Source organism: Rhincodon typus, chromosome 12, assembly GCF_021869965.1.
Source record: "Rhincodon typus isolate 14 chromosome 12, sRhiTyp1.1, whole genome shotgun sequence".
NCBI lineage: Eukaryota > Metazoa > Chordata > Chondrichthyes > Orectolobiformes > Rhincodontidae > Rhincodon > Rhincodon typus.
Window position 1 is genome coordinate 13,076,246 of NC_063343.1, and position 11,591 is coordinate 13,087,836.

At 43.2% G+C, this 11,591-nt stretch overlaps 2 protein-coding genes across 3 annotated transcripts in view; one reads left to right on the forward strand and one right to left on the reverse strand.

The window, feature by feature from the left end:
* The window catches only part of LOC109915134 (nucleophosmin-like), a 28,380-nt gene extending 27,733 nt beyond the window's left edge, over nt 1-647 (reverse strand). Inside the window, exon 1 of the mRNA XM_048604053.1 lies at nt 580-647. The gene's annotated coding sequence lies outside the window, so the exon portion shown is untranslated. The remainder of the gene's footprint in view (nt 1-579) is intronic.
* On the forward strand, nt 353-11,244 carry LOC109913197 (nucleophosmin-like). 2 transcript variants are annotated; one of them, XM_048604050.1, is made up of 11 exons: nt 353-404; nt 1,501-1,583; nt 2,044-2,163; nt 3,079-3,172; nt 3,802-3,926; nt 4,623-4,660; nt 7,054-7,138; nt 8,201-8,305; nt 8,709-8,807; nt 9,583-9,657; nt 11,126-11,244. In XM_048604050.1, exons 1-11 carry the CDS (start codon nt 368-370, stop codon nt 11,171-11,173), a joined length of 909 nt encoding a protein of 302 aa, XP_048460007.1. In that variant the 5' UTR covers nt 353-367; the 3' UTR covers nt 11,174-11,244. The 2 variants fall into 2 exon arrangements, with proteins under 2 accessions (XP_048460007.1, XP_020368268.1); XM_020512679.2 differs by lacking the exon at nt 353-404 and adding an exon at nt 745-865.
* The last annotated feature ends 347 nt before the right edge of the window (nt 11,245-11,591 follow it).

The window sequence follows — 11,591 nt, forward strand, 5'->3', positions numbered from 1 at the left end:
GTGTGGGGGGACTTGAAGGGGAGTGGGGAGTTGGGGGGGTGAAGTGGGGCGGCGGGGAAGTGTTGGTGGGGGGAGAGGGAGGAGTTGGAGTGATAGACAAAGGGATTGGAAGTGAAAGAGAGGAGGGAATAGGGGAAATGAGCAAGACGTGGATAACGGGATAGAGCACTTGAGGCAAAGGGAGGCCATAGGAGCAGGGGACGGGAGAGGAAGATAATGGAATGGGGGAGGGGACAGCGGAACACATGAAATGGAGAAAGGAGTGAGGGATATAGCGTGGGGAAAGGGGCGGGACGGCGGACGATAATATTGGAGGAGGAGATACCGGCTGAATGTCTGCTCCTGGCGCTGAGGGTAGAGCCAGCTCATGTTGGTGGGCCCTCGGTCTCAGACGCTTCCCCCTGGTACGGGTGGTAGGGAGTAGCCGCTGAGCTGGGAACACTGACACTATTGAGTAAATGAATGTTCCCGTGTGGTATATAACATCGGAAAGTACATCTTAGCGCAAACAATGCGTTTTGTGGGAGACTAACACCTTTCTGATTCTCACAAGCCGAGGTACCAGACGCCAAGTGTCACCTTAACTCAAAATGCGACTGGGCCGCATTTCCAGCTTCCTCTAGCAGGCGCATGCGCAGAACGGGCGGTCTGTGGGTCGGCACGTGGTCATTCATTGAGGGGGGCGGGGTCTACAGTTGGTGACATTTTATTGGCGGGCTGTGCAAAGGGGGGGGGGGGGGACCCGGTCGGGGTATATAAGCGGGCAGAAGCCGTGCGCGGGCCCGCAGAAGGAGCAGCAAAATGGCCGACTGTGATTTCGAGAGTGGGGTCCCGCCGCCTTTGAGGCCGCAGAGCTTCCTATTCGGTAAGATCTCTGGGAGAGAACCGGGGCAACGTGTCCCCACCATCTCCCCGCGTTCCCCGGCCGTAGGGGAGAGCGCATTCCCCAGGCCCCGGGCTTCCGTGGAGGGGCTGCCCCTCGCCATGTGGCTATAGGGCCACGTGTTGATGGCGAGGCCCCGGTCCTCAGGCCTCAGGGGTTAGTGGAGTGAACCTCCTGGCGAGGTTAGTGGATGCGCTGATTTAAGAATTTTCCGCTATTCTCTGGATATTGTGGTTTTCTGGTCAGTTTTAATGTTAGCTTGCCGCTGCCGTTAGAGAAGCCCTAGAGGAAATGGGGTGGTTGATCTCGAATCAGTTTTTGGGACAAATGTCTGACTCCTCTATAAAAAGGGCGCACATAAAGTATCTGCTGTGGCCCCTTCAGGCAATCATGGGGAGTGCTTAGCCTTCCTCCACCCGCCACAAAGGATTGGTTGGGAAATCTGCCCCAGATGAATTGCTTCTCGTGCTTCGTGGTTTGTAACTACTGAGTTTTGGAGGATGAATCTTCAATAAAAACCTGAGGGCAGTGTTGGAAATCACTTTTCTGCCTGAGGAGTTCCCTACATTGCATGTTTTTACACCTTGAATTTGTCAACATCGTATTTTCCCCTCCAGGATGTGAGCTTAAGGCTGGTCACAAAGAATACAAGATGGAAGTGGAAGACGATGAGTCTGAGCATCAGCTGTCCTTGAGGACGGTGAGTGTGTTTCACCTTTCTGCCATCTAAAATGTCAAATAAAGGTTGCCGAGAACCCAAGCACCTCTTGTAGCACCACAGTCAGCCTTTAATTAAGATCACGTGTTCAAATGTGCTCAATGGCAGTTTTTTCTGAATTAGCAACGGTGACTGCAAATTTGAATGTTGAGCGTGGAGTATACAGTCAATACTGGAAGGTTGTGAGCTTGATGAGAAACCAATATTTGGAGCAATTGCATATTTTATTTGGGCTCAGTTATATTACTTAGCAACAACTTTGAAAAGTTGGGGAATTCTGTGTTGCTCAAAAGTTATTGCTCTGTAGCTTCCTTAATATTTAACTTTGAGTCCCATGTGTTCAGTGCAAGTACAGTTTTATATTAATGTTTGCACTTTGATTTCTGATTTGACAGTATCTTTAGCTTTATTTACAGGGTTTTCTCTGATTTGCCTTTTACAGGTTTGTCTTGGTGTTGGGGCAAGTGATGATCTGCATCTGGTCGAAGCAGAAGGCTTAAACTCTGAAGGCAAGAACACAAAGGTGACTTTGGCAGCTTTGAAGTTGTCGGTGCAGCCTACAGTGAGTATCCAGTTTTTGATCAAAAAGAATCGTGCATCAGACTTCGATTGGGATTTCCGGGAGAGGGTTAGTCATGGTTAGAATTTGAGGTAGTGCGTTGTTTCCTACTATGTTGGAAGAAACTGGGAGCTGTTTGCAACTATTAATTGGCTTGTCTGTCCCAAGAGAGAGAAAATGTGCATTTCTTTATTGCCATTGATGACAACAGAATGTCCATTGCAACTAGATTGGTATTTTGGAGTCTAGTTGTCACTGTCCTGTTCAAAATACAGCAAATTGTCCTTTGCCAGAAATGAGAGAAGACTCAAAAGTTATCTGGTCTATAAAAGTTAAAATCCGGTAGTGACGAACTGAACACAACAGCTGTTCTGCGGTTCTTGAATCTGTGATTTGCAGCTTAGATGTATTGGACTTGACTACGAGCTAGAGCAATGTAGGCCCTGTTTGTTCTGTATTCCTATTGACAGGTCATGATGAAAACTGCTCCCTCTTAACCGTTGTTATAAAACATGTCACTTAACTATGTACTGAGGTTTTGCTAGTGTTACATTCCATATTGGACAGTCTTTCTTATTCACACGTAAATGGGTTTGTCTATTAATTTGCATTTATTGAGCTGCCTACAACAGATTGAAATGTTTTGATATCTAGAGATAAAGCTGTTTTGCTAAAGGCTGTGGTTTAACTTTGTTGGTTCCCAGCTGAGCAAAACTCCAATCAACAAATTGCATAGTTTCCCCAAAAAAGTCTTGCTCTGTTAACATATTGGCCAGAAATGGCCTGACAACTATAATGTAAATGTCAAAATATTACTAAATGGGTTGAATGCTTCAAGCAGGGATTCTACAAAAAGGACTGGGTTTGCACAGCAGAAGCAATTTGTATCATGGTAATTTTTAATTCTGTCTGACACAGGTTAGTTTGGGAGGATTTGAAATGACACCGCCTGTTACATTCAGGCTCAAATCTGGAGCCGGTCCTGTATACATCAGTGGCCAGCACCTCATCGGTAAGTGGACATTATTGAATATCTGATGACCAAGTGGGAGGAGTGAGTATCAGTGCAACCAAATCATTGATATCACACTTGGGTTTGAAGTTTTGAAAATTGGAGGAGCTGGGGTGCACAATAATTCAAGTCTACAGCATTGTCTTAGAAGGAGTGGGAATAGGGTAGATGCTAAGAACACTAGTGAGAAATGGAAGACTCAGGATGGGATTTCGGAGGCATATGGGGAGTAAATGTTTCTGGTCTTTCCGACAGCAGCATTATCTGATGACATGACCTGAGGAGTCTGTCCCCGCTGTGTAATAGTACAGAATGACCTCGATCTCTGGTCCAGGCATTTTTAAGAACTAGAATTTTGTGAATTGTTATTTTAAAGCTGCCAGCTCAGTTGGTTTCTATCGCATCTTGGCAAGAAGATGCATGTTTCTACTTTTCCTCTTTATTGAACAGGTTTTCTGAAGACCCTTCATGTTGGAGGGCATTAGACGTGTTTCTATGCAGGGCCTTCCAGCTCTGCCCTTACTGAAGAAAAATTTTGAGTAGTGTGTAGTGACTTCTAAGTGCAGGTCTGCAGTGCCCTTGAGATGGAGATCAGGGTGACTTTGATTTTGTCCATCTTCTATTTTAAGCATTGGATGATGAAGATTTGGAATCGGATGATGATTTAGAATCTGACGAGGATGACAGCATGTTGAAGAACACACTGAAGCAGGCAGTAAAACGACCAGCTGCTGGTGCAGCCAAAATAATGCAGGTTTGTACATGAAACTATGTACTAAATCTGCTTTAACAGTCAACAAAATGGTGTCAAATGTACTGTTCCTATTCCGATGAGCCAAATCATCCACACTTGTTTTTGATGTACATTATCCATTGTGTGTTACCTTGGCACATGTTGAAAAGTTGACCACGTTGCAAGTGATGTTGAAAGCAAGTTCTGATCCATTTTGTCTCTTGAATGTGAGGTCAATCAAATCTCTTTTGGATACTGTGAACTCAAGAAGCATAGGGTACTGTTTGCTCTCAATATTTAAGATTTTTCATCTTTGTCAGTATTCCTATCTTCCCCACCCTGGCACTGCTGCCACAACCAAAATATGATGCAGTAATCGGGGAGATAGTGGTCTAGCATTAGCGGCACCGAACTACTGATCCAGAGGCCCAGCCTAATGCTTTAGAGACATGGCTTCCAGTCGCAACACAGCGCTTCGACTTCTAAATTCAGTCTGGAATTGTGTGCTGTTTCAGTTGTGGTAACCGTGAAACTTCCGACTGGCTTTTACAGCAATGTGGTTCGCTCATGTCCTTTAAGGAAGGAAATCTGCCATCCTTCCTTTGGCCTACATGTAACTTCAGATCCACAGCAATGTGATTGACTCTTAACCATCCTTTGAACTGTTCTAATAAGCTGCAATGATGCAAAGCTAAATCTTTTCCTTTTCTTTCACAGAAGAAAATGAAAGTGGAAGATGCTGATGAAGATGATGAGTGAGTGTTATGACGGTTTTTACTACTTTTTCAGTAGGAAAGTGCTTAACCCCACTTGTCCCTGAAATGGACTGAGAGCAACATGGGGGAAGTTAAATAAGAATTATATGGAAAAACATTGGTTGGGAAGGAATCTACAGTCCATGTTTTAGAGTTCAATTCTTTATGAATCTGCAGTTTTATTTGTTTCAAACTGATTAAAGTTATTTAAATTGGCTTCACACAGAGCATACAAACCTAGTTGAAGGCCATGATACTAAAGTGGTAGCTAAATATCAGTGATTCAAACATGGGAGAGGTCTAAGTGACAGTGATTGTAAGGGGAAAATATTGGGTGTGGCATGGGTTAACCCCAGTCAAATTTATTTGAGGAGGGTTAGCAAAATCTTAAAATGGGGTAAGCAATTACATTAGAAAGAAGTAGGGAATTTAGTTAGCCTGATTAAGTAGGACTCACTGTATAGAGCTGTACAGAGTGAAAACAGACCCATCAGTCCAACTGGTCCATGCTGACCAGATATTCTAATTTAACCTAGTCCCATTTGCCCCATATCCCTCTAAACCCTTCCTATTCATGTATCCGGCCAGATGCCTTCTAAAATGCCTCCACCACTTCCTCTGGAAGCTCATTCCATACATGCACCACCCTCTCTGTGAAAATGTTGCCCATTTTGTCACTTTTTTAAATGTCCTTCTCAGCTTAAACCTGTGCCTTCTAATCTTGGACTCAGCTACCACTGGGAAAAGTGGCTATTTACCCTATCTATTCCCTTGTGATCTTATAAACCTTTCAGCCTCTGGCACTCTAGGGAAAATAGCCCTGACTATTCAGCCTGTCCCTATAACTCAAACACTGCAACCCTGACAACCCATGTACAACCCATGTAAATCTTTGCTGAACCCTTTCAAGTTTCACAACATCCTTCTTGTAGCAGGGAGACCAGAACTGAATGCACTATTCCAAAAGTGACCTAACCAGTCTTGTATAGCGCAGCTTGACTTCCCAAGTCCTGTCCTCTGCACTGACCAATGAAGGCAAGCATACCAAACACCACCACCATTATCCTGTCTACCTGTGAGTCCACTTTCAAGGAACTGTGAACCTGCACTCCAAGGTCTCTTTGTTCAGTAACACTCCTCAGGACCTTCCCTTTAAGTGTATAACTCCTGCCCTGATTTGTCTTTCCAAAATGCAGCACCTCACATTTATCTACATTAAACTCCAGCTGCCACTGCTCGGCCCACTGATCAAGGTGCCATTGCACTCTTCCCCAGTCTTAAATAGTGTTACCACATGAGCTAACATCCAGTCTTCCAGCACCTCATCTGTGGCTATCAATGGCTCAAATCTCAGTAAGGGGCCCAACAGCCACTTACCTAGCTTCCCACTAAGTTCTAGGGTACACCTGATCAGGTCCCGAGGATATGTTGTGTTTCATCCTTGTTCAAGGAAGGATTTCGGGTTGATAATGGTAAAGATGCAGGAAGTTCAAAATGCTGCTGATAGACTAGCCCAGACCCCAAGTTCAATGTGGTTGAACTAATAACGACCTGTATGCCTCATCAGAGGCTGGAAGGCCAAATGACCCCTTTCATGACTGATGTACTGCCAGATAAAGCAATGGGGAACTCCATACTGAGAGAGTAACAAGATGGAGCTAATAGATTAAGATTAGGGAATTTGACACCCCATCCATTTTTGATAGGTGACGAAACAGATTATTTGTCTGATCCAGATCATTTCAGAACTTTAGTTATATACTGTCTACATAGCTTTACAATATATGAATATCTGATTTTTTGATTGGCAGAATACTGCCTTGGAATCTGTGGGCTTGTGATGCTACAGTAGTGATCAGTAGTAATGTCGCATGTTCAAATCACATTAAGCTTAGTGTTTGATGGCAGCTCAACTCCCTTGACCTTCGGTGTGGAAATTGTTTGGGCGGCACAGTGACTCGGTGGTTAACACTGCTGCCTCACAGTGCCCTGGACCTGGGTTGGATTTCCTCCAGGTGCTCCAGTTTCTTCCTCTAGTCCAAAGACGTGCAAGTTAGATGGATTGGCCATGCTAAATTGTCCATAGTGTCCAGACTTATGCCAGATAGGTGGATCTGGGTCTGGGTGGGTTTTTTTCTTCAGGGGGTCACTGTAGACTCAATGGGCCAAATGCCCTGCTTCCACACTGTAGGGATTCTATGATCTCTGGGGATAGGCTGTCCCAAAGTTGGCTCAATAAACAGTCATTGACATTTATCTGGGACTCCTGAGATAATGCTGTAAAATAAACTACCTTGGCAGTGATTTTAAGACATGGGAGTTCTGTATTTTCAAGGTAAGAGCTGTATACTGCATAAAAGTATGACTCTCACTGAAGAAAGTTTTTGTTCTAGAGAGGAGGAGGACGAGGATGATGATGACGACGATGACGACTATGATGATGAGGAGGAGGAGGAAGTGGTGACTACAGCAAAAAAGGTATTGTTGACAGGCTCAAGACTATATGTACAACAAGCTGTCAGGACTACTGTGACTGTGCAGTGTGCTATTTGGCAGTGTGACTTAAAACTACATATCTAATGGAGGTGTAGAACACCAGATCATCCAGAGTGATAGGGGTGTTGAACTACCCCATTAAAATGCAGCTGATGATGGCTGAATTTGTTTAATATTGATGTGATGCTTGATTGACAATGGTATTTTATGATGAAATCATTTCGTGGTATACAGGTTTAAGGTGCTGAATCACAGCCCACTCCTGTTTCAAAATCAGGATGCATTTGTGATATAGAGCCTAAAGTGTGGTCAGAAACTACCACTTGGTTCTACACTGTGACTGCTGCTAGGTGTAGCAAAACAACTTTCATTCGTCTAGCACCTAAAAATTAAAACTAAGGACCAAAGCACTTCACAGGCACATAGTTGGACATGGATATTGATGTAGATTGGTGTTGAGGATGCTGGAGTAATATTAAGGTTTTAATAGGTGATGTTGAGAGACTTGGTGGTTAGCACTGCTGCCTCACAGCACCAAAGACCCAGGTTCGATTCCAGCCTCTGGTGACTCTGTGGTGTTTGCAAGTTCTCTCCGTATCTGTGTGGGTTTCTGCCAGGTACTCCACTTTCCTCTATTTTCACAGTCCAAAGATGTGCAGGTTAAATTAATTGGCCATGCTAAATTGCTCTGTAGTGTTCATGGATGTGTGGGCTTGGGCAGTTGCCTATGTTAAATGCAGGGCACATTGAGGGGCTGGGAGGGATGCTTTTCAGAGGGTTGGTGTGGACTTACTGGGCATCTTTCTGTTCAGTAGGGATTGTACGATTATAGCTGAGTGTTTAGAGAGGGGATTCTAGAGCTTAGGCCTCAATGATAATGGCAGTGAAGTCTGAGGCTGCAGCACAGGCAGAGTTGGAAGTTAGATGAGAGAATGACAGAATTTTCACTCGAGAATAAGAATTTAACTTTTGGCTTAATTACCTTTAATTCTATCTGAAAGTTCCACAGTTAATCCCTTATTGTCTTTCACATTGTGCTTGCAGCCTCTTGAGAAAACTCCGCTGAAGGCTACCCCTGGATTGAAAGGGACTCCCAAGCAAAACGGCAAAACACCCACCAAAACCGCATCAGCTAACAAGCAGCCCAAGGTTAGTGACTTTTCCTGATATATATCGAGTATTGCCTTTTGTGTACAACTTGCCAAATGGAGACTGAGAAATTTGGATTTAAACTGTTCTCTTTTGAGCTGCATGTAAATGGATTTTGAGGAAAATTTATTGGCATCTCAGCTGCTGACTAGTGTTGACCTTTATTATAGCACACATTAGAGACTGACTTTCAGTATAATAATAACATCCTCTTTGGAGCTACAAGAGCAGGCCAGGTGCTCGGAAATCTAAGATTTGGAACTCAACACCTGACTTCTTGAACTGCAGTCTGGGATTTTTGGACTAATTTGTGCAGTTTGCTTGCTGTTTAATGTTGAGAAGAGAAGTGTGGAGTAAGTGTTGTTGGAGCAATGGAGTGCTCATAATTTGCTTTTCCCTCCAGACTCCAGAATCCAGCAGTAAACCCAAAACACCCAAAACCCCAAAGGCCCCACTGACCACAGAAGAAATCAAGACCAAGTTGAAGACCTCCTTGGAAAAAGTGAGTTGTCCGAACATTGCAGTTTCTTTAATGTACACCTACTCAACTTTCTAGGTAGTTTTGAGTGGGGAATCTGATTCAGTATAACAAACTTTATAATGGAGAAATAGAAAGCATGCAAGTGTTCTACTTATGTTCTTTGCTGTTTTCCATGGCAAGTGGCTCCTTTTAAAGTTTGGTTCGACATTAACGTACAGCCAAATGACCATTCTTCATGATACAGGAAACTAGCTATTATGAGTGGAGTGATACTACATTGAATCCTGATCTTGTCTCTTCCTTCTAAATTCTAGATATGTGTTGGTTAGAAATTTGACTATTGTCCTGTGTTGAAGGGTTTGGACACTGAAGTTAATTGCATTTTCATTCCAATTGTCTGGGATCAGCTAGAGCTGAGGTATTGGACCTGTAGGTTCAAATTGAGGGGCTTGAAGTGTGAGGAACTTCTCTTTGCCAAATATGATTGGCAGCAAAGTCAAAAGGAAGAGGGGAATTCTTGTGAATGCAGAAAGTTAGGATTGGGAAATTGCAATGCCCTGACTATTAAGCATTTTCAGGATTAAAGTGAACATTGTGAGGTAGTGCGTTCAGTAAATGCAGTGAGCTGAATAGTGTTCCAGAAGATTGTGGTCATGTAAGATGTCATGTTTCCAATTGCTGTACTGCTTTATCACTTGTGGTTGTTGAATATAGGGATGGTAAGCAGTTGTGTTTATATGGAAATTACGAATCCTTTATTGTGGGTATGCTGAATATGACTGTGTCTCTCTTTCAGGGTGTTGGTCTGCCCAAACTGGAGTCGAAGTTTATAAACTACGTGAAAAATGGCTTCAGGGTGGAAGACCCAAAGGTAAGTGTTTGACTTCAGTCCTGTTCATGAATTTTTTCAGTCCATGTTGACATGTCAACCTTGCAGTTTGCTGTATGTTTCTTGATTGTTGTTGAGTTGTCTGCTTGGATTGTGACTACATAATAGAACAATTGAGATGGGCTCTTATCACACCAAATGGAGTTGCTTGTTACAGAACAGTTTTATACCTGTGCTAAATCTGGCAAGAATGTTGCTCACTCATTGAGCCATAACTAACCAGCTTGCGATAGTGATACACAAATAACATGATTTAAACACTGGAATTGTTGAAAACAAAATGCTGTACAACCTCAGCAGTTCAGGCAGCACCTGTGGAGTGAATATTTCCAGCCTGTGACATTTTATCAAGTGATTTTAGAATATTGGGTTGAGGAAGTTGACAGAAATACTGAGTAGCCATGATATGTCCCTTGGCAGTGCATTCCAGTCACCTAGCACCCATGTGTTTTTAAAGGAAAAAGGTTACCTCACCCATTTCCTTTAAACTTTTACCCCTCACACATTGAATCAATCCTCCAGTATTTGACATTTTTACCAGAGGAAAAAAAAACTGACTATCCACTCAATCCATGCCCCTTGTAATTTTGTGCTTTTATCAGGTCACCCCTCGGCTTCTGACGCATTCTAGTGGAAGCAATACAAGTTTATCCAATCTTTCCTTATAGCTAATACACTCCAACCTAGGCAACATCCTGGTAAACCTCTTCTGCATCCTCTCCAAAGTCTTTTATAGTATGGAGATTAGAGCAGTATACAATACTTCAAATTTGGGTGAACAAAGTCCTTTACAGCTAAAATGCTGTGGAACTTAATAAAGCTGTAAAAAGGGCAGATCACTGGTTAGCACTGTTGCCTCAGTACCAGGGACCTGGTTTCAATTCCAGCCTCTGGCAACTGCCAATGTGTAGTTGGTATGTTCTCTGTGTCTGCGTGGGTTTCCTCTGGGTGCTCTGGTTTCCTCCCACAGTCCATAGATGTGGAAATTAGGTAGTTTAACCATGTGAAATTGTCCAGTGTCCAGGGATGTGTAGGTTAGGTGGACTAACCATTACATTAGGATTACAGGCAATAGGATGGGGTTTGGGTCTCGGATGCACTTTGGACAGTCAGTGTGAACTTGTTGGGCCGAATGGCCTGTTTACACACAGTACTGAATTCTATTTAAAAAACTGTAGAAGTGACTGGACTCATTTTATGCCGGGATACAGTTCAAAATGTGAAGTTGTATTAAACTTTGTGTAAAAACTTAGGTGCAATTGTATTTACATAGGTAGACCTAAATCCCAGAAGTTTTTGTCATCAAGGTAGGCTGAGGTGTTTTTCCTCCAAAGGAGGGGAAAGAAAACTGCAGGTAGCCTGTTGGGTGTTTGATTAATAGGGCAGGGATGGTACTGTCAAGTGAGATGCTTCCATCAAACAAGATATTAACTATATTTTTGTTTTATAGATCATCAAAGAACTCTGGGCATGGAGACAGACGATGGATGGGAAGTAGGAAAATGTTTTGTACCTGCAAAATGTGTTTACATGCACCAGTCATTGTAAATAAACCAATGTGTTTTATAATTGTGCCTCATTGTATTATGTTATACACTGCACTACATAGATCAAGCAGTGTGGTACTTGCTGAATAGCAGGCAAGACGTGTGCATTGGAGCTTTGGATGAGCTAAAGAGGACAAGATAGGAGAAAGGAGGCATGGTGTATTGGAATAGTTCATTCTCGAGGTAACAAAATTACAGATTAGATTTTCAGTCCACAGTGGCTGATAATCTAAGTAGACTGTCAACTACAAGACAATGAAGTGTTTGAAGGCTCATTTAGCCTTTAAAAAGGAAGCGGATGAATCAGTGGCTAGGGAGTGGAGTTTTCCCTTTCTGACCCCACACTTGCTGAGAGCACTTGGTCCACTA

Bases quoted from the DNA above. Each gene is read 5' to 3' on its own strand.
- LOC109913197 (XM_020512679.2), top strand. From the start codon at position 802: ATGGCCGACTGTGATTTCGAGAGTGGGGTCCCGCCGCCTTTGAGGCCG. The intron at 8,808-9,582 runs GTGAGTTGTCCG...TCTCTCTTTCAG, and splicing joins TGAAGACCTCCTTGGAAAAA to GGTGTTGGTCTGCCCAAACT. The intron at 9,658-11,125 runs GTAAGTGTTTGA...TTTGTTTTATAG, and splicing joins TCAGGGTGGAAGACCCAAAG to ATCATCAAAGAACTCTGGGC.